The sequence below is a fragment of the Neolamprologus multifasciatus genome, chromosome 4, assembly GCF_963576455.1.
Source record: "Neolamprologus multifasciatus chromosome 4, fNeoMul1.2, whole genome shotgun sequence".
NCBI classification, from domain to species: domain Eukaryota; kingdom Metazoa; phylum Chordata; class Actinopteri; order Cichliformes; family Cichlidae; genus Neolamprologus; species Neolamprologus multifasciatus.
In genome coordinates, this window is record NC_140442.1 from 971,451 (window position 1) to 992,635 (window position 21,185).

General features: G+C 41.8%; 3 protein-coding genes across 6 annotated transcripts in view; 2 read left to right on the forward strand and 1 right to left on the reverse strand.

The window, feature by feature from the left end:
* Nucleotides 1-22: 22 nt before the first annotated feature.
* On the reverse strand, nucleotides 23-4,326 carry LOC146519376 (uncharacterized). Its single transcript, XM_085156583.1, has 2 exons — nucleotides 4,229-4,326; nucleotides 23-812 (listed from the first exon to the last, which is right to left on the reverse strand). Exons 1-2 carry the CDS (start codon nucleotides 4,239-4,241, stop codon nucleotides 61-63), a joined length of 765 nt encoding a protein of 254 aa, XP_085012709.1. The 5' UTR covers nucleotides 4,242-4,326; the 3' UTR covers nucleotides 23-60.
* Nucleotides 4,327-4,384: 58 nt separating this feature from the next.
* Nucleotides 4,385-16,889, forward strand: st6galnac2 (ST6 (alpha-N-acetyl-neuraminyl-2,3-beta-galactosyl-1,3)-N-acetylgalactosaminide alpha-2,6-sialyltransferase 2). Its single transcript, XM_085156593.1, has 3 exons — nucleotides 4,385-14,590; nucleotides 14,670-14,772; nucleotides 14,970-16,889. Exons 2-3 carry the CDS (start codon nucleotides 14,719-14,721, stop codon nucleotides 15,189-15,191), a joined length of 276 nt encoding a protein of 91 aa, XP_085012719.1. The 5' UTR covers nucleotides 4,385-14,590; nucleotides 14,670-14,718; the 3' UTR covers nucleotides 15,192-16,889.
* Nucleotides 16,890-17,174: 285 nt separating this feature from the next.
* caskin2b (CASK interacting protein 2b) overlaps nucleotides 17,175-21,185 on the forward strand; it is a 46,142-nt gene continuing 42,131 nt past the window's right edge. For 3 of the 4 annotated variants that reach the window (XM_085156478.1, XM_085156479.1, XM_085156480.1), the window contains exons 1-2: nucleotides 17,175-17,517; nucleotides 19,554-19,947. In XM_085156478.1, coding sequence (XP_085012604.1) covers nucleotides 19,854-19,947 — 94 coding nt within the window. In that variant the 5' untranslated portion in view covers nucleotides 17,175-17,517; nucleotides 19,554-19,853. The remainder of the gene's footprint in view (nucleotides 17,518-19,553; nucleotides 19,948-21,185) is intronic. The other variant, XM_085156481.1, reaches the window with a different exon arrangement.

Consider the following 21,185-nt stretch of genomic DNA (forward strand, 5'->3'; position numbering starts at 1 on the left):
TTTTCTTCCGTTATTTAATTAACTTGCTCTTAACTCTTTGATTCTTTTGTGAATGGAGGCTCATTTTTTGTGTTCCTGAGCCACCTTCTCCGTGTATTTACTGAAACACTCTGACACCTCTCTATGCATTTGAAACAGGAACTTGCTTAATTCGCTCCCTCCAGTAACCAACTCAATAAATTTGCTCAGTGTGTCATTCACGTCGTCTTTCCTTCCCTTCTTGTCTAATTCCTGCATTTTCTGGCGGAGGGCTTCTTGTGCCCTCTTGAACATTTGCTCGGTGTAACACTCCCATCGGTTGTTTTCAGCCACCTCTCTCAGCTTGTCCACTAACTTTCTCACTTGATCTTGGACTTTGTCACTATCAACATCAATATCACAGCATTTCTCTTTTTCACACCCAAATTGTGTCTCAATGAAACTCATTATTTCATTTCTATCCTTCGGTTTCAACTCTTCATCTTCGTGGGTGATCAAGGGTAAAAAGTAACGCAGCGACTCGTCACCAAAGAACTCCCTAACGAGTTTCATTCGCTCCACGTCGTGTCTCTTAAAGCCGCTCTCCCACTCTTGCACGAACAGAAACACATGGGGACCAGGAGAAAAGATGGATGCTGTCGTTCCTTTCTGCATTTCCTCTGACGCTTCAGTGTTTTCAGTCTCGTCGACTTGACTTGGGCTGTCTTGGATCAGAGTCTTCACCAAAACCATTGTAAAGTCTTCCTGCGCAGCATTTTCTTTCAGGATGGCTTCAATTTGTGAAGTCAAGATTTCAGTCTTTCCAATGAAGACAATCCTCAGCTCCTTCGGCCCTGTTAGAGAATTTATATTGACATATATCATTATAGTTATTATTCTTATTAGGGATGCAACGATACCAATTTTTTCAAACCGATACGATACCGATACTTGGATCTGAGTACTTGCCGATACAGAGTACAAAAACCGATACTTCTACCACACACACACACACACACAAATACAATTAATTGGAAGACAGGTTTTATTATATTCTCTGTCGATAAAAAATAAAATCTTAATAAAAATGACCACAAAAAAAATTTCAAGTGAAAAATAAGCACTTCTGTTAAATTATTGCAGAGTCTCCACATTGTAATTTTACAAAATATCACTGAACTATTGGCACTGTCTCGAGCTTTCAGAATAATAAATAAACACTTCTGTTCAGAATAAAATAAATACAAATTAGGTTTGCGAATAAAATAAACTTTTAAATTATTGCAGAGTGTCCATATTGTAAACAAACAAACAAAATAATTATTATTAAATAAATAATAAAATATAAAAAATTATAAAATAAATAATAAATAAAATAATAATTGGCCCCCTAGTGGCCAATCTAAAAAACTACAACAGAAATGACAAGCCACCCTCTGATTAATGAAATAAGTTGGTATCGGTTAACTTTTACAAGTATGAGTACACACACATTTTACAGTATCGGCCCCGATACCAGTATCGGTATCGGTGCATCCCTAATTCTTATTAATAACTATAATGATATTATTGTTATGTAAGTTGTGTTGCAGTCATCTGGCTTTAGGAGTTCTCAACTTATACAGCGAACTGTGAAAAGCGTTGGCCGCCTTGCTGATTTCCTATTTGTTGTTTGTTTTTCACACTTAAATGTTTCAGATCATCAAACAAATTAAAATATTAGACAAAGATAACACAAATAAACACAAAATGCAGTTTCTAAATGAAGGTGATGATTATTACGGCATTTGCATTAACTGGCAGTGAGTCTTTTACAGCTGTGGAGGAATTTTGACCCACTCATCTTTGCAGACTTGTTGTAATTCAGTCACATTGGAGCCGCCGTTTGACTGTCATGCTACAGCATCTCAATCGGATTCATCAGATTCAGGTCAGGACTTTGACCATCACACCAAAGTCTTCATTTTCTGTTCTTAAGCAATTCAGAGGTGGACTTTTTAGTTTTACTCCAAATGTAACGGGAGATACACCTTCCAAAAAGTCTAGCTTTGGTCTCGTCAGTCCACAGACTGTTTTCATAAAGGTTTTGGGGATCATCCAGATGTTTTCTGGTTCCTTTTGCTCAGCAGTGGTTTTTGTCTTGGACCTCTGCCATGCAGGCCATTTTTGCCCCGTCTCTTTCTCATGGTGGACTCATGAACACTGACGTTAACTGAGGCAAGTGAGACCTGCAGTTCTTTTGATGTTGATGGGTCTTTTGTCACCTCTTGGATGAGTCCTCGCTGTGCTCTTGGGGTAATTTTGGTCAGCTGGCCACTCCTGGGAAAGTTCACCACTGATCCATGTTTTCACGGTTTGTGGCCAATGGCTCTCACTCTGCTTTATAAATGGCTTATAAGCTTTTCCACACTGAGCTATCTCAGTTACTTTGTTTTTCATTTGTTCCTGAATTTCTTTGGATCGCGACATAATGTCTGACTTTGTCAGGCAGGTCCTATCTAAGTAAATTCTTGATTGAGAACAGGTGTGGCAGTGATCAGGACTGGGTGTGTCTAGAGAAACTGAACTCAGCTTTCCAAAAATGTGACACACCACTGTTAATTTATGTTATAACAAGGCAAGGAGGCAGCCACGTTTTAACACAGGGCTGTGTAGGTTTGGGTTTCCCCCCAAACACCCAAACAAAATAATAAATGCCTTAATTTAAAAGTTACATGTTGTGTTTGTGTCTGTCAGCTTTAATGTAATCTTGTTTGATGATCTGAAACATTTAAGTGTGACAGGAGATGGGTGCCCCCCCCCCGACACGCTCCAGACTGACTGGATGACAATCAACATTGAGCCAGAGCAGAGAGGGAAGTTCATCAGGAACTGGAGAACCACCAAAAGCTCTTTGTATTTTGTATGACTTTGCTCTTCTACGTGATTGGCTGATGAACCAATAACAAGGACGAGAGGCCAGTTATACCACATACTTTGTACACTGCCTGCATCGGGCAGCAGGGCTCTGTGCAAACAGTCCCTGGACTGAATCAGATAGTGAACGTGTCTCGTCTTGTTACCTGATTACTTTCACCTGTTTCTATCTCGCTGTGTTTGGCCTCTCACGTACTTAAAGCCTCAGTTTGAATGTGCTCATCGTTACTATTTGCTTTTGTCTTCCTGTGAATTTTTCCCCACTTGATTTGTTGATAATGTTTGCTGCCAGTTGTTTAAATTCATCGTCGCCAAAATAAAGGTTCGTTTTTATTTATTTACTATTCAAATCTACACTTAAGGTCCAAACCTTTCACTACACATGGCAAATGTTTGTTGGAGCATTGAAGATTGTCACACTTTAGTTTACTGGAATACGATTACATTTTAAATGTAAGAGAGTCCCAAAATATTATAATTACATATTTTTTAAATTGATAAACGTCAGAAATTAGATTTAATTTCTCCTTTAATATTGAGTAATCAAGGCTCAGTGAACCATTCTTTAATAGTGAATGTAATTTCTTAGTAAAAGCTCAAAAGATTTTAAACCATTAAGTAGAAAATTAATCAATTCAGCAGTGCAAAGAAATCAGTCTACAGCTGAGCTCTTTATAATTCAGTAAACCGTCAGTTATGAGTCATTAACAGCTGTTCTATGGAAAAACAAAAAACATCCAACTAATTAATTTTGTCAAAACAATGTAAAATGTTGCAAATAGCAGCTATTGTTTGATCAAAGCTGTTAAAATGAACATGTAAGCTGCTATGATACTCTACTGATACTGACTGCATCTGTGCACTTTTATTTATTAACAGTCGCTTTGTATTGGAAGTTAGACGCTACAATAATATCATTTACATGGTTTTGCTTTATTTTGCTACACTGGACATTTTTGGTGTCAGTTCATGATAAAGTTATCAGACAGAAATCTCTAGACTTTTGTGCACATGCATGAATGAGTAATGTAACAATGTAACAATGTAACAATGTAAAAATGTAAAAATGTAAAAATGTAACAATGTAACATCAGTATAAGCCAGTAATTATGAGCTGAAGCAGCATGTGTGTATTACTGGGAAGTTAGGTCAACAAGACTAAAATAACTAAAACAAAGACAGCAAGCTGACATTTGCAGGTGAAAAGGATTAACATTAAAATATATAAAAGTGTAGGATGTGCTGTGAGAAGTGAGAAGTTTCTGGTGGGTAATAAGACCTGAAAACAGTAACAGGAAGAGAAACAGCATTGCTCTGCTGGTTTACAACCTCAGTGCAACTAAAATATATTTACCAGAACTGGACATGGTTCCTGGTCCTGGTTGATCTCAGAGGTCTTGGGAGAGTTGGTGTAGTTGTAGTTTGTACAGTTTGTTTTCAACTGCCTTTAGATCCCTCCCCCTAAAGACAGGGCATCTGTTACCTCACTGGTTTGACAAACAGCCAACCAATCAGAGACCAGAAAACAAACTCTGTGCAAGCAGCTAATAAAAGTCCACTTTACTTTAGATGTGAGCACATTTTAGTTGCCTTTAATTTCATATAAACAGTGTTTTATATAGAATTTACAGTATCATATGTTACTATACCTGTTCCCATGTGGTATGGGTGATGTCACTTACCTTTACCTGGAATGCAGCTCCCAAAGAAGACAAATCAAGGAAGCTAACAAATGGTCTGCTTTAGAGAAAATTGTCTTTGGATTTAGAGAGGAATGAACTTTCTAATCTGCTATTATCAGTTGTTGTGTTGTGGGGGCCACCGTGGCTCATGGGGCTGGGAAGCGCATCTGTAACCGGAAGGTTGCCGGTTCAATCCCCGGGCTCTCTGTCCTGGTCGTTGTGTCCTTGGGCAAGACACTTTACCCTACTGGTGTTGGCCAGAGGGGCCGATGGCGCGATATGGCAGCCTCGCTGTCCCAGGTAGCTGGGTAACTGTAACTGTAGCTGCCTCCACCAGTGTGTGAATGCGAGAGTGAATGAATAGTGGTATTGTAAAGCGCTTTGGGTGCCTTGAAAAGCGCTATATAAATCCAATCCATTATTGTTAACCTAATCTTCAGTATCGGATGTAAATTATTGCTGCATGGAGCAGAATTAACAAAGGATGGAGCTGTAAGGTGGTTTTGGTTGGTGTTTCTTGCCTGTTGGCCTTTCCATGACAGCGAGAAGATTTTGTAAGAATCATGAGAGATTATCAGCTAAACCTGCAGACAACCCTCACATAGAAAACAGTGCCATGTACTGAGGTCGCCGTCTCATTTACACAAAAGGTTTTCTTTGACTGGGCTGAGTCACATGCAGCTGTCACATCCAACTTTTCAGCACAAAAGGTCACAGGTGGTAAATGGATGTGTTTGAACTCAAACTACGAACTTTATAAACTGGCTCTAACCAGGTGGCTGGCAGTGCCTGAACATAACCAGGTGCTTTGTAAATGCCTACGATAAGATAAGATAAAACTTTATTAATCCCTCGGGTGGGTTCCTCTGGGAAATTCGGTTTCCAAAAAAGCACAGCATCGACAGAAGTTACAGAGTTACAGAATATTATATATATATATATATATATATATATATACACATATATAAATACAGAGACATATATTGTCATGTCTGTGTGTAGGCAGGCAGGAAGAGAGGACCCAAAACGCAGGACTCACGGAGGCGGAAGTAACTCAAAGCACACAGCTTTATTGCTGGTATGAAACTGAACAGGAAAAACAAACTAAACTGAGTGAACAGAATAACTAGACCGATTGGCAGGCTGGCAAATGGAACACACAGAGGACGCGAGGGAGAACAGACGTTAACGACGCGACACTGACACAAAGACACACTGGGCTTAAATACACTGAGGGAGTCATCAAGGAATTAGAGACAGAAGGGGAACACAGCTGGGAGAAAAAAGACCTAACGAGACAGGGAGAGCAAAGCCGGAACACTGACATCAGACAGGAACAAGAACCTTCAAAGTAAAACAGGAAACAAAACACACTTCACTAAGACACGGACTAGACAAAGAGAGACAGACTTGACACTGACCAAAGCCTACTAAATAATAATCATAATCCAAACAGTATCACTGATTAATCAAATCATAAATCATAATCTAGAAAAACACCAAAGCATGAAAAACAGAAAGCTGGGTCAACATGACCCAGAACCGTGACATATATAAATAAAATATACAAAGGGGATAAATAGAATAAATAGGAATAAAAATAAAAATACAAGTGAAATTGCACATTTCAAGTATGGAAGTCTATTGCACCGTTGACTATTAACAAAAGTATTGCACAGTGAAGTGAAGAGGCACTACAGCTTAGTTGTTCCCCCCTCCTTTGTCCTCCTGTTTCCCCTCCCTCTCCCCTCCAGAGAGGAGTTAAACAGTCTGATGGCGTGTGGGACAAAGGAGTTTTTAAGTCTGTTGGTTTTTGTCTTTGGGAGAAGCAACCTGTCACTGAACAGACTCTTCTGGTTGTTTATGGCCGTGTGCAGAGGATGCCCAGCATTGTCCATAATGTCCAGCAGTTTCTTTAGTGTCCTTTTCTCTGCCACTAACACCAGAGTGTCCAGCTTCATGCCGACCACAGAGCTATGCAGAGCTTTTATGTTGGAATAGAGAGGGTACTTGTTCATTCGATTCTACTTTGATATAGTACCCAGTGATATAGTGAGGTCTTTGAAATAATATTGGGACTCATTATTCAAGACCTTACATGTGAGGAGAAGAATTTTAAACCCTATTCTGGATTTAACAGGGAGAAATGTGCTCTCTCTTTCTAGTCCCTTTCATGCTTTTTCATTTCAATTCAATTAGATTCAATTTTATTTCTCCTCAACAATCAGACAACTCCCTGTGAGCAACCACTTTATGTCTTTAAGACATTCCTGCAGTTTAATTGGTGTGTGTTATCTGGCTTCATGGACAGACAGAGCTGCGTGTTAGGTTTATATTGTGGATTGTCATATATATATGCTTAGTTTTATAGTCGATTGCATAATGGTAGGATGTCTGATCCTTAGCAGTCTGCAAAGACTCTGTGTGCCTCCCAGAGCACTCTGGGACACAACTTGGGGCCATGAGAGAGGTCGTACCTTCTCTTACCGATTTATGGTGTAGGAGGACACCGACTCTGTGTCTGGTTAAGTATAGGAGCCGTTTGTTTAAGTGAACTGCTGGACTCCCTGGCACAAGTAGGTGTGGGGAGTCTTCACAGGGTCACATCTTGATCTTATTTAAGATTGAAGAATTAATCAATGGCAGGACTTCTTTGAGCAGTTTTGTAGGAATGGGGTCTAAAAGACACGTTGATGGTTTGGAGGAAGTAATTATTGAAGTTAACTCAGAAAGATCGATTGGAGAAAAAGAGTCTAACTTAACATCAATGGTACTAAGAGTAGCTGTAGATAATATTACATCTGTGGGATGATTATTGGTCATTTTTTCTCTAATGGGTAAAATTTTATTTGTGAAGAAGTTCATGAAGTCATTGCTAGTTAACGTTAAAGGGATGGTTGGCTCAACAGAGCTCTGACTGTTTGTCAGCCTGGCTACAGAGCTGAAGAGAAACCTGGGGTTGTAAATAGACCAATTTCATATCACTGGCCTAAAACGTAACAGAAATCCCAGTTAGTCCCATTGCCTTCTGTTTGGAGCTTAAAGCTGAAACACTTTCATCTGAAAAAGTAATCCTGAAATGTGTGAAATCTGTCAAACACAAGTTTCATATATTTGCTTGTTTACAATCTAACACACACAATGAGTGTTACACTGATTTTACAATTTTGGATGGTCTGATTTTTCGGTGAATTTACTTTTTTGGTGTCCACCTCTGAGAAGATTCTGTAAATCTGAATGAAACTTGTTCTTTTATAGACGTGTTCAGATTTGCAGATGATCAGTTAAGAAGTGCATGTAATTAGCAGCATTTGGCTGATACTTACCCTTTTAATTCCTGTGGAAGCAGTAAGGGTGGTCTTAGTTTTTCAAATAATTGAAAGTGCCACATGTGGTAAAAAATTGTTGTGATGACAGATGTGCTCAATGCAGAACAATGTTGTCTGTTGCCTCCCAAGGACAACGACAAGCAGTTATAAAGGTGAGAAATAAAAATGAAAAAAGTGAATCTGAATGCTGTGTTAACACCAGTGAGTATCTGCTCCAGAAGCTCGATGAAAATGTAAATATTGAAGACTAAAGAATGTAACATCTATATAAGAACATGCAAAAATGAGACACTCCATTAAAGGTGAAATTCTTCCTCTTTTAGCAGGTGTTTCCTTTCGGGGGTCACTACAGCTGATCATTTTCCTCCATCTTACCCTGTCCAACCAATCCTCTTCGTGTGCGTCTTCACTACATCCATTCCTCTTTCTCCTGCCTGACAGCTCCATCTTCATCATCCTCTGTCCAGTATATCCTCTCTTCCTCCTCTCCACATGACCAAACCATCTCATCCTCACTTCTCTGACGCTGAGCTGTCCCGCTGGACTAATTTCTAATCCTGTCCATGCTGCTCACTCCCAGTGAACTTCTGAACATCTTCAGCTTAGCTTGGCTCGCTTTGTCCTCCTGGTAGCGTCTCAAACAAAGAGCGATTAACAAACCCTATGAGTTGAAGAGCCAAAGAACATTTCAACAATTCACCCTGCCCGGGATAGGGTTACTGAAGCTCTGCCCTGGAGCCAGACCCAGGGAGGGTGCCTAAGGGCAAGTGCCTAGTGGCCAAGCCTTAGTCCACGGGGCCCGACTGGGCACAGCCCGAAAAAGGGACATGGGCCCACCCTCCTGTAGGCCCACCACCTGCAGCCGGTGTGGTAGGTGTAGGATACAATGTGTGCTGGGTGGCAGCCAGTTGTGGAGACCCTGGTGGCCCGACCCCCGGCTACCTGGACTAGCGATTTTGACGTGGAACGTTCCCTCTCTGTGGTAAAGGAGCCTGATCCAGTACGTGAGATTAAGGAGTACCGGCTAGATATAGACGGGCTCACCTCAGCGCATGGCTGGAGTTAACTTTGGTGAGAGGCGGCGTGCTGGGGTGGGTATCTCTGTGTCCCCTCTGCTGGCTGCCTGTACGTTGGAGATTTTCCCGATGGAAAAGAAGGCTTGTTCCCTGTGCCTTCAGGTTGTGTGCACTTATGTGCCAAATGACAGTTCAGAGTACCCGGCTTTCTTGGAGTCCCTGGATGGGGTGCTTGAGAGTGCTCCACCTGAGGACTCTGTCATGTTACTGGGAGACATGACAGAGAACTGGAAGGGTCATGACTGGGGGAAATGGCCTGATCTGCACCCAAGCAGTGTTCTGTTACTGGACTTATGTGCAAATCACAATTCTTCCATAATAAACACCATGTTGGAATATAAGGGTGTCCATAAGTGCTCATGGCACCAGGACACCCTATGTCGCAGGTCAGTGGTGGATTTTGTAATCGTATCATCAGATCTGCAGCCATATGTTCTGGACACTCGGGTGAAGAGCAGTGCTGAGCTGTCACCTGATCACCATCTGGTGGTGAGTTGGATCAGGTGGTGGAGGAAGATGCTGGACAGACCTGGGGCTCCTAAATGTATAGTGAGGTTGCATTGGGAACACCTTGCAGACACCTCCATCCATGAGATCTTCAACTCCCTCATCTGGCAGAACTTCGACAACAGTCCAAGGGAGGCTGGGGACACATGTTCACTACCTCCATTCAGCACCTCCTTTGTTGAAGCTGCTGCACTGAGTTGTGGCTGCAAGGTGGTTAGTGCCTATTGTGGTGCCTAAGTTCTGGTTTAAAAAACATGATTTCCCAATTCCAATCAATTTTAGCTTGAGTAATGCGATATCGATTCATTAAATCCTGAATCAATTTTTAAATATAAATTCATCTCAGCTTAAAGCTCACAAAACTATTTCAACAACCACCAAACAGCTACGACTCAGTTGTATAAATCAGTGATACTCAGCTCTATTCCCCATCAAAGACTGGATTCACCTATCTCACCATCTTATGTATATATTTTTCACTGTATAATAAAGTCTTGTTAAGAAACAGTTTGCTTAAGTCCCAATAACGTACTGGTCTCCTGGCCCATGACAAACAACCTTCCTTTATATCAAAAATCCTTGAAAGAGTAGTTGTCAAACAGCTAACAGATCATCTGCAGAGGAATGGTTTATTTGAAGAGTTTCAGTCAGGTTTCAGAGTTCATCACAGCACAGAAACAGCTTTAGTGAAGGTTACAAATGATCTTCTTATGGCCTCTGACAGTGGACTCATCTCTGTGCTTGTCCTGCTAGACCTCAGTGCAGCATTTGATACTGTCGACCATAATATCCTATTAGAGCGATTAGAACATGCTGTAGGTATTACAGGTACTGTGCTGCAGTGGTTTGTATCATATCTATCTAATAGACTCCAGTTTGTGCATGTAAATGGAGAGTCCTCTTCACACACTGAGGTTAATTATGGAGTTCCACAGGGTTCAGTGCTAGGACCAATTCTGTTTACACTATACATGCTTCCCCTAGGCAGCATCATTAGAAGACATAGCATACATTTACACTGCTATGCAGATGACACCCAGCTCTATCTGTCCATGAAGCCAGATAACACACACCAATGAGTTAAACTGCAGGAATGTCTTAAAGACATAAAGACCTGGATGGCCGCTAACTTTCTGCTTCTTAATTCAGATCAAACTGAGGTCATTGTACTCGGTGCTGAAAAGCTTAGAAATATGGTATCTAACCAGATTCTTACTCTGGATGGCATTACCTTGGCCTCCAGTAACACAGTGAGGAACCTTGGAGTCATTTTTGACCAGGATATGTCCTTCAACGCACATATTAAACAAATATGTAAGACTGCTTTCTTCCATTTGTGCAACATCTCTAAAGTTAGAAATATCCTGTCTCAGAGTGACGCTGAAAAACTAGTTCATGCATTTATTACTTCCAGGCTGGACGACTGTAATTCATATCTTCATCACATTCGAGTCAGTGTGTAGCAGGAACCTGCCCACAGCTCATGAATGTCAGCAGATTACTTTTCACACTCAGCTCTGCTAACAGACGTGTACTTTTGTACGATGATTAAATGATTAAAATGCTTATTTTGTTTGCTATAGTCTCCGATTATTCATATCGCAAATATTAAATGTAGCTTATCTTTTTACACGTTCTGTAAAATGAATGAACACAGACATCAAAAAGGTGTTGAAATGATTCTGAAGAATGTCTCAGTTCTCCCCTGAAATTCAGATGAAAAACGGCACAGTGTTTGTTTTGTTGCAGCCTTTGTCTTTGCCCTTTTTCCAGGGAAGTGTGTTAACATGTCAGAGTCATGTGACCGAATAAACCTACCTGTGAGAACAAAGACAACTATTTCCTGCAGAACACTTTTAATAACCATCCATGTAAGACCCAAAAGGCTGCCATTGTTCCGTCATTGTGCAAATGTTCTGTTTATACGGTTGGAAACCTGCAGTACAAAGTGAAGCACCACTTATTTTCTGTGATCTTTGTTCCTCCATCAAATCAAAAGCACTCCAATTTATGTACATGAAGGCAAATTATTTCATACACGCTTCATGAACTGTCCTTGTGTGTGTACATTAAAAAAGCATTTTGTGTCTGTGTTGTTGCAGACTGTCACACAGTCAGCTGATTCAAACCACACGTCTCAGTTCTGTCTTGAACTTCAGATGAAAAACAGTTTCTTCAGTTCACAGAGCATGGCAGGATTGTTTACTCCTATAGATAAAATCTTTCGTCGTTGCAAGAAAAAAATATTTTAGGCGTGTCTGTGCTTGCCTTTGGACTTTCAGAGAAGCGTATCAGCATACCGAACATGCAAGAACAAAGACGATTATTTCCTGCACACTTTTTCTTTCCTTTTAAGAACATCCAGCTGCTCGCACTGAACATGCAGGTTGATGCTGACGAGGTTCTCACTGTCGGAAGCTCTGGTTTGAAACATGTTTCATGTAAAAATGCAGCAGTTTGTTGAGTCTTTAATGAGCAGCAGAACAGAAATGACCTCCGTGCAGCACTTTGTGTTTGGACTGTTTGCTTTAGAGTCTAACTGGGAAGCTGTTTATCTGCAGCTGCTGAAGCTGCAGGATGAAAGACCCTCAGTAGGAGGAGGAAGGAGCTCCTGTGATGCTCAGAGGAGCAGCGAGTCGTCCTGACTGCGCGCTCCTCTCCTCACTTCTGATAACCCCCTCCTCTCTGATGGTCCAGCTCGTCCCCAGCACTGAGCCCGCCTCCTGGTTTGAGGATGTTGGACTCTGAGGAGCAGTGCAGCTGTTTGCTGAGCGTCTGCCCTCTGGTGGCCACAGGAGAAACTACACCTGCTGGTCTGTCTGGGTTTGAAACGTCTGACACAGGCTGAGGTTAAAGTGTCACGATGAGAGCTGATCCACATCAGCTTCTGTGATCAACATAGCCGAGACTTATTTCACTTCCATTTGTAAATGCTCTATAAAGCAAAATGTGTCAATTTGAACACAATTAACTGCTTCTTTAATATATCTTCTGTGTCAAATAAGTCAACACAAAGATGTGTTAAAATATGTACATTTCATTTTTTTAAATGGGAGAAAAAGATGTGTATAGTTGGCATATTATCATTTATTACAATCTGAATAAACAACAGTTTTCAGAATCTTCTAAATTAAAATAAATTCAATTTTAACCAAGGCTATGCAGTGGTCCCTCGCTATAACGCGGTTCACCTATCGCGGGTTGTCTTTAGAACGTAACTCTTTCTTTTCTTTCTTTCTTCCTGTTAAAAGGGAGTTTTTCCTTCCCACTGTCGCCAAAGTGCTGCTCATAGGGGGTCATATGATTGTTGGGTTTGTCTCTGTATCTATGAAGCGCCTTGAGGCGACTTTTGTTGTGATTTGGCGCTATATAAATAAAAGTGAATTGAATTGAATTGAATTGAATTGAATTGAATTGAATTGAATTTAATTGAATTGAATTGAACTCCCGCAATAAATGAGGGACCACTGTATTACTAAATGCCAAAACAATTTCTATTTGACAGAATCAAACAGAATTAATATCTGGCTAACTTTCTAACTCTCTAGATTATTAAATGTAAAAAACAAAAACAAAAAAACCCAGAAAATAGAAAAACAAAAAATAGTGCAGTTATCATATATATGCTCTGAAATAATCATGTCCAGAAAATACATGAATGCAATTCTTTCAAAGGTAACAGTTGTCATCTTCAGCAAATTGTAAACATTCAACAAATGTGCAGTTGCATGCAAACAGACAAACATATTTACATTTTGGCGAATATACCATCCAAGTTATACAGTATTGTACCTTGTGTTCAAATACAGCTTATTTGTATCAAAGCTTGTCATTATATATATAAAGTTGAACATCGCGCCGGACGAAGCTTCTGACCATCAATTAACTGACCAAGCTTAAACTCTTTAATAAGCACCAAAATGCAATGTGTATAAAATGATTACAGTTGCTCCTGCAATGAAAGATTATTATATGATTATGATACCACCTGTAATACAGACTTTAATGAAATGTCAACAGCTTCAATAAATGCTTTAATGCAATGCTTGTTATGTGGTTCTAATGCAATGATAATACTGATAATAAAATAGCAGTAAAATAACTTGTGCAGGGGCGGATCTAGCAAAGAGTTGCCAGGGGGGTCAGGTAGTGCATTAACAGGGAGAGGGGGGCACAAAGAAATACTTTTCTTTCTTATTCTCATTTAAAATGTCTCGCTTTTAATAAATAATAATCTGAATCTTACAACAAACGTTTTCATCTGATGTAAAATGTATAGAAATCCATTATTGTACATAGTAAGTTTTTTAGGGTCCCATCATAATTTCTTCAGAAGTAAGTACTGTATATGATGCCAGTATTTCCCACATTTTCTAGATACTGCACCAGTACTGTGTGTAAAATGCCATCAAAAGGTCAATTAAGTTTTCTTCTTTCTCACCTGTCTTTCTGTCTCCTTTCACCTTTTAAAGGTTACCATGTTAGAAAAAAATATTTTTGATGTGGCAAATGAATGGTTTATGAAAATATATCTAAATCTGCCATCAGTAATCAGTAATGATCGTGTCTCACCTCTAGTCTTACTTTTAGGTTTTCACCATGTGTTGTAGATGTTCAGGAGGTTAACGACCAACAGTCTACTTCCAGGTACTGTTTAGAAGACCAGGACAGGGAGGATGGTGTAGGTTTAAGTTTATCAGACTGATGCATATGTACCAACAAGACCGGTCTGGGTCCTTCTGCAGGTCCATGAAGCTTCAGGTGGAGGAACAGAAACTTTATTACTTTGTTCAGTCGTGTTTGTGCTCGGCTCTTCAAAATAAAGTTTCATCTCTTTGCGTTCACATGGCTCAGCGACACACTGATGATGTGACGATGTGATCAGACACGTTCCTGATATCATTCCAGGAGTTGTCATGACGGTGTGTCACCTTTGACCTGCAGGTGGCGACGTTGGCTCATGCTGGCCGTGCTGAGCAGATGCTCTCACTGAGTTGTTGTTGTGCTGCTGTCACTGAACCAGATCTGCTGTTTCCTGCAGACTCTGGGAGCATTTTGGCCACCAAGCAGCTGAAAACTTCAGGCTCCTCCACCCAGGCTTCATCTCCTACGTGACACACAGGTAAAGCACCACCTGTGATGAATCATCAATCATCTGAAATCGGTGGGACGCTCGGGTTAAAATAACATCTCTTTCTCAGTTTCCTGTGGTCGCCTCGGCTGGCTGATGTCAGGCTTCGTGAGACGTACATGCCGAGCACCGGTGCTCTGATGCTGATGACTGCCTTACACACCTGTGACCAGGTAACACACACACACAGAGTGGGACTCCCACTCTCTGATGATGTAATTATCTTTCACGTTGATGTTCAATAAACGTCCACAAATCGTTTCAGTGGGTTTAAGGATCATTACCTCCTCGTCCTCAAGAATGCTGCACCTTATTTTGAAAAGTTCACATCAGGTGTCAAAGTCTGAGGGACTTCCTGTTTGTCCTGCAGGTTTCTGCCTTCGGTTTCCTCACAAGCAACTATGCCTCATTCTCCGATCATTACTACGACTCTGTCTGGAGGCCTCTGAACTTCTACGCCAACCACGACCCGCCGATGGAGGGCCAGCTGTGGGAGGAGCTATCGTCAGAGGATCCTCATGCTGTAGAGGAGCGCAGACAGCTGAGGGGGGTGCAGGGGGCTGCTCCTGGTCTGGTTTTTGTGGGGACCTAAAACCTTCTCACTGGTTTATGCTTTAGTGTTTCCTAAAGAGAAACAGAAACTTTCACATTCAGGTTTTTCTTTGTTTTACCCTATTTTATTCTATTTTGTATAGTACGTTATTCTACTGTATATCGTATTCTATTTTATCTGATCCTTTTCCATTGCTTTTATCTTCATTTTTGATGCACTTAACTTGTACTGTCCATTTTCTGCTGCGACAAAATAATTCCCCACGTATGGGACTAAGAAAACTTTATCTTATCTTTCCTCTTTACAACAACGCTGATGCCTTTTTGAGATTACAGAAATCATCTGCACTGCAGGTTCCTGCAGACAGAATATTTCTGTCACACAGGAGAACTATAAAGCAGGCGAACGTTGGTTTCTGCCATACTGTACTATGCATTATTATAGTAACCTCAAAGAGCCATATTATTGGTCAGATCATTAAAGATGCTCCAAAAGGACCCTGCTCGTGGTCCAGTGGTCCAGTTCAGGTAAAGCTAGCAAACAGCTGGCAGCTACATGGTGTGCCACCATCCACCTGCCAGTCATAGAGGCCACGCCCCTAATAACACAAACTTTGATACAATTTAAACAGGTGAGCTATGTCGTCATTTTTAATGCCCTACAGAGAATAACGTGTTTATTTCTGCTGTAAACTTTTGACATGGGAGTCTATGGGAACTGACTCACTGCTGCCTCTGCTGGGCGTCAGAGGAACTGCAGCTTTTGGTGCTTCATTTTTTTATTTTACTTTCTTTCTAATTAGTTATATAAATATTTTCAGCCTTGTTTAGCTCCTCCTATTTTCAGTGTCAGATATAAACGTGGAGCAGGTGAAGGAAAGATGAAAGTGAAGTATGAGTGAAGAATAAATGCTGGAGTGATGATGAAGTTCATAACACGATCAAACACAAAACACGGCTTTGACTTTTAAATCCTTCACTGTTTCTGTGAAGTGAGGAGATTAAACGCTAGGAGGGTCTCAAGTTTTCCTCAGTGTACCGAAGCAGAGGCAGAACCCAACAGGAAAAAGATGACTTTGGTTTTCAAAATAAAAGAGTCAAGCTTTATATGTAATATTTTTCTTTTGTGTGGGTCAGTCTGTGTTTGTCCAGGACTTTGATCACAATAATGAATCTGCAGGCAAGTCTAATATTACAGCTGGAATATTAAAGCTTAAAAATGTACCTGCTGAGAATTTTCTCATTGGCTAATCTTTAATGTGTAAGCATAAAAAAACAGAATAATCCCTCATATAACTTTCTTGAACGTATTCAGATTGATTGTTTTTGTTGGACATGCAGTCCAAACTCTGAATACCTATGAAATAACACAAAGAATCAGCTGGAAACTAAATATTTGGCTTGGAAAGACAGTTCTGGCAGCAGTTTAATCAGATCATTGAAATTAAAATTTGTCCTGTTATAAACGTTTCTGTTGGGAAATGTTGGGATTGTGACAAATACAGGCCTACATTTAAATACACAAAATTTCATACAGGCTTTGACTGAGTGAACTCAGCTGCTGAAACACTAACAAAACAGCTTAAATAGCTTAAATGAAGTGGAACAGCTCTGAGAAATAAAATAGAATATGAGTCTTACAGATTTCTATTATCACTCTCGCTATGCATAACAATAAATAAAGACAGTAGTAAAACTATTTAAAAATAATAATACTAATAATGATTCTACTGCTACTACTACTACTACTACTACTATTAATAATAATAATAATAATAATAATAATAATACCTAAAATTGGGAAATTACCACCTCAAAGCAGCTAAAACTAGAAATAAATATAAAAAAAGATCTTAGAAAGGTAAACTTTTTTTTTTACCTGAACTACCTGGAAATACATAAAACCTCATCAATAAATCAAAATGTAAAAAAACAAACAAAAACAAAATACTAAAATTATAATTTAACAATTTAAACCCATTTTCAGGTTTATTTTGAAAATCTTGTGCGGAAGTTTGGTGCTGCGTTTACGGAAACTTGACACCGTCGAGAGATTCGGGAGAATCCAGCGGAGAGAATGTGGCATTCAGGGAGAGGAGGGAAGACAAGATGAGCGACGGCAGCCGGAGGGCCGTGTGAAGTACCAAAGTCCGAAATCTGGATGAAAGTCTTGTGGGGGGGTTTTCCTGCGTGGGGCTGAAACTTTCATCTGACGCTCTTGGAAGTTTATAAAAACGCGTGGAAACGGGATTTTCCTGGAATACTAATGCGCGGATAAACGTTACTTTGGAATCTTCCTGAACACCGACGCCGTGTCCGTTAAATGTCGGGGATTAAAAAGTTTCTGGGTGTTTGCTGAAGAGGCGGTAAGTCTCGAGTCCACGTATCGTGAAATGTTTCTTTTAAAGCGGTAAATGCGGTAAAAGTGACCCGTTAGGTAACTTGGGTACAAAGGTCGGCGGTGTGTTTACATGCCAGCTCCTCGCCACACGTCGAGTCCCCTTCACGCTGTGGACGTTTACAGAGTTTATTGTTAATCTGCCGAGTTAAAGTTATATTAACACAAACTTTCTAATGTGTGGAAACTGGTCTCCAGTTCGGCTCGTGTTTACGTCAGCAGGGATCTCTTTAATTCTCTAAAGTCGGTCATAGATGTGGACAACAGGGCTCGCTTTATTACTGAATCATGAGTCTGTGAAACCTTACAGAGCAGCGTTGATCATATATACGTGTCTGAGTTAAACGGCGCCTCGAAGGGAATCAGGGGACGTCTCATGAATATGTTTTACGTACTTTATGATGATGCTTTTATAGAAAAAGCTTTTAAATGGAGTCTGCGTGTTAAATGCTCCGAGCAGTGGATCCTGCAGCCGCACAGCTTCACTTCAGACTAATAACTGTCAAGTGATTCGTGTTTGCGGTAATAAAATGATTTATTTAGCTCCACCGTGGAGTCCCCGCAGCCTCAGAGAAAGTTATGCGCGTTGTTCCTCTTGTCATGAGTGCAGCGAGGATACCAAACGCCTGAGGGAGGTGGAAGAAAGCGGGGACGTGATGGGTGTAAATGGGAATGACAGCTCTGCTTAGGCCCGGTGCTGCTCTGTGGCAGCCTGGTTATGTAAGAGCGGAGCAGGAGCTCGGTGTGTCAGGACTGGCTGCAAACACTCCCCAAAACACTCTTTCTGTTTATGTGGCAACAGAGTTAGTGAGGCCAGGCTGGTGTTCAGGCAGAGCTGAGGACCAGCCCGCTCTGCCAGCCTCCTCCTCCTCCTCCACCCGTGTGTCTGAGGCTGCGAGGCCACTGGCCTGGAAGAGTTTAAGTAGAGCTCAGATGAAGTCACGTCCACAGTGAGTGCCCAGAGGGGAGCAGCGAGCACTCGTCACTCGCAGTCAGGTGACTTTGTGAAAAATGAGTTTGGTGTGTTTACACAGCAGAGGCAGGGCGAGTGTGTGTGTGTGTGTGGGTTTGCTGAGCTGTAATTAAACCGAGCTCTCATGTGGCAGCAGGTTAAACTCTCACTCAGCCCGAGCTCGCAGCTTACCTGGACAGGTACGCTGTACGACACGGCGCTGCAGATGCAAAAGACTCAGGAAACGTTTATTTCTGATATATGACAGAATACATGTGTGCGAATGAGAGGGAGAGACAGGTGAAAGGTGAACATGGAGGGAGCAGAGGTCAAACACCAGGGGTCAACCATCGGAGGAGAGTGCAGGCAGGTGGAGAGGAGGGACAGGAGGGGAGGAGCAAGAGGGGGAAGAAGGTTTAATGACGGTTTGGAGACGGAGGAGGCCGAGCTGAAGATGTTGGACAGCAGGGACAGGATCATACATGAGGTCATCAGAGGGGCAGCTCAGAGTGAGGGAGGCTGAGACGGTCTGAGCGTGTGCAGAGGAGGCAGGAGGACCTCAGAGGAGAGGATGCTGCTGAGGCCGCAGCAGCATTAAAGCACATCACTGCACAGGCTCAGGAGCACAGCAGGGACCGCCCACCAACAAAAACCAGTGAAACAGCTGGAACCCCCAGCATCGTCCCGGGTCCGAGCTCATTAATGATGGACTGCACTGTCCCTCAGTCTGACCAATCAATGCGGGGACATCGAGGACAAAGTTTTCCTTGTGCACTTAATAAAGAGTGTAACGTGTGGTCACAGTAAAAGTGACAGGTGTGTTCACATGTTAGTGGTGCAGCGCTGCAGTGTCTGGTGATGTCATCAGGGCTTCCCAGCATCACGCTCCTGATGCTGGCGTCCTCGTGAGCGCACCTGTGCTGCGTTTGGCCTGAGCGCTGCGGCGCTGTAGCCTGAGCTCAGATCGATCGGTCGTGCAGCTGTCAGACTTTTCACACTGCTTCCTGTGCGACGCCTCTGAGGCACGAACTGATCTGTTTTTCTCGTTTCAGGCTTCCACACAGCCCCCCGCCCCCCGCCGACCCTGGAGAAAACAACTCCCTGAAATAAAGAGAGCGGGAAACTAAGCTGCAGAGATCTTTCTCTCCTTTCATCTCTCCTGGTGCTCAGAGGAAACCTCACCGAGGAGTTTTTATCTTCACTTTGCTTCCTGGCTGTCAGCTGAGCGTCACAGGGAGGAAGTGGAGGTCTCACCTGAGGCAGGTGCACGTCTCCGGTGCTCAGCATGAGGCCCTGAGGAGGCAGCGGGATTTACTGTAAAGCTGGTTGGATTTTAAGGAGGAGGAGGGAGCATGGGGAAGGAGCAGGACCTCCTGCAGGCGGTGAAGAGTGGAGACCTGCTGTCCACCCAGAAGCTGCTGTCCAAGCTGAAGACCAACAGGAACAGTAAGTACGCCTGAGCCTATTATTCAAAACAGAAACTCAGAAAACAAATCAAATGTCTGAGCTGCTCGTGTAAGTGTGGCGAGGTCAAACTGATCTAAGGTCAGACGCATCCCAACATTGACCCGTCGCACCATCAAAGTCAAAGAGAGCTCCTGTTTCTGTTAACATGTGTTTAAACGTGTTTCTGTCCTGCTGGGACTCAAATCAGAGTTTATGACGTTCTGATTTTGTTACACACTTTAGATGAACGTGGGAATGTTTTTTTTCTCTGCACTCGTGGCTACGGCTCGGCCATATCATACCGTTCACGGTAATACCGCTACAATGTTGGGCAACGATAAGAAAATGAAATATCGCAATAGCATATGGGTAAAACGCGCATGCGCAGTGCCTTTGTTTTCATACGCACATGGCCGAAAAAGCATGGCAGCAACAGAGAATGAGAAGGGAGAAAGCGGATCGTTGAGTGAAACAGATGAACCTGAACTGGTTTGTAAAAATGCTGCAACTTCAGTGATGTGGAACTGGTTTGTGTTTGTCCGTCAGAGACACAACAAAGCACTTTTTTTGTAGAACACGCAAGCCGGTCGTTGTTATTGCCGTATCTGTCAGACTGCGGTGCTCGTAAATCTGGGAGTAATCTGGGTCCTAAACTCCGTCTCTTCAGGTCCCAAAGTCAAACGAACACTGCAGCATCACTGAGAGTTAAAAACTGTCTAAATTCTTTCATCTGTAATAAAATGATCAGCGTTGCTGCTTTACCAGGTGTAACCATGAAGTTTAACATCCGGGCATCCATGAAAACAGAATTTATTACACTTAACGGAGTTAGACGTTAGCATGAATTTAGCGGAAGTTAGCTCGCTAGTTTCGCTAGTTAGCTAAACATGATATAGCATGTTCTGACTGAGAGATTTCTGAAAAAATGAAAACGTACAGCTCTGTCACTTCCAACATAAATGAAGACAGAAAACTAAACAGCAGTGACGTTTGTAGGGTTACTGAAGTTGGGCTAGCTGGTATATAATGATGTGCTACGTGATAGCTAGCTACACAGCTATGTTAGCATAACATAAACACATTGAAGCTGGAGGATGAACGCTAACTTTTTTCCATTGATAAAAGTTAACGTGAGGGTTCCTGATGGTTAGAGACAAACGCAATCGCATGGCAGGATGCTGTAAACGGACCAAACTTCAGTCAGGAGAACAACTGAGATAATCCATCCACAATACGAG

Coding starts and splice junctions, on each gene's coding strand:
- st6galnac2 (XM_085156593.1), top strand. CDS start 14,719: ATGCCGAGCACCGGTGCTCTGATGCTGATGACTGCCTTACACACCTGT. Junction 14,773..14,969: donor CCTTACACACCTGTGACCAG/GTAACACACACA, acceptor TTTGTCCTGCAG/GTTTCTGCCTTCGGTTTCCT.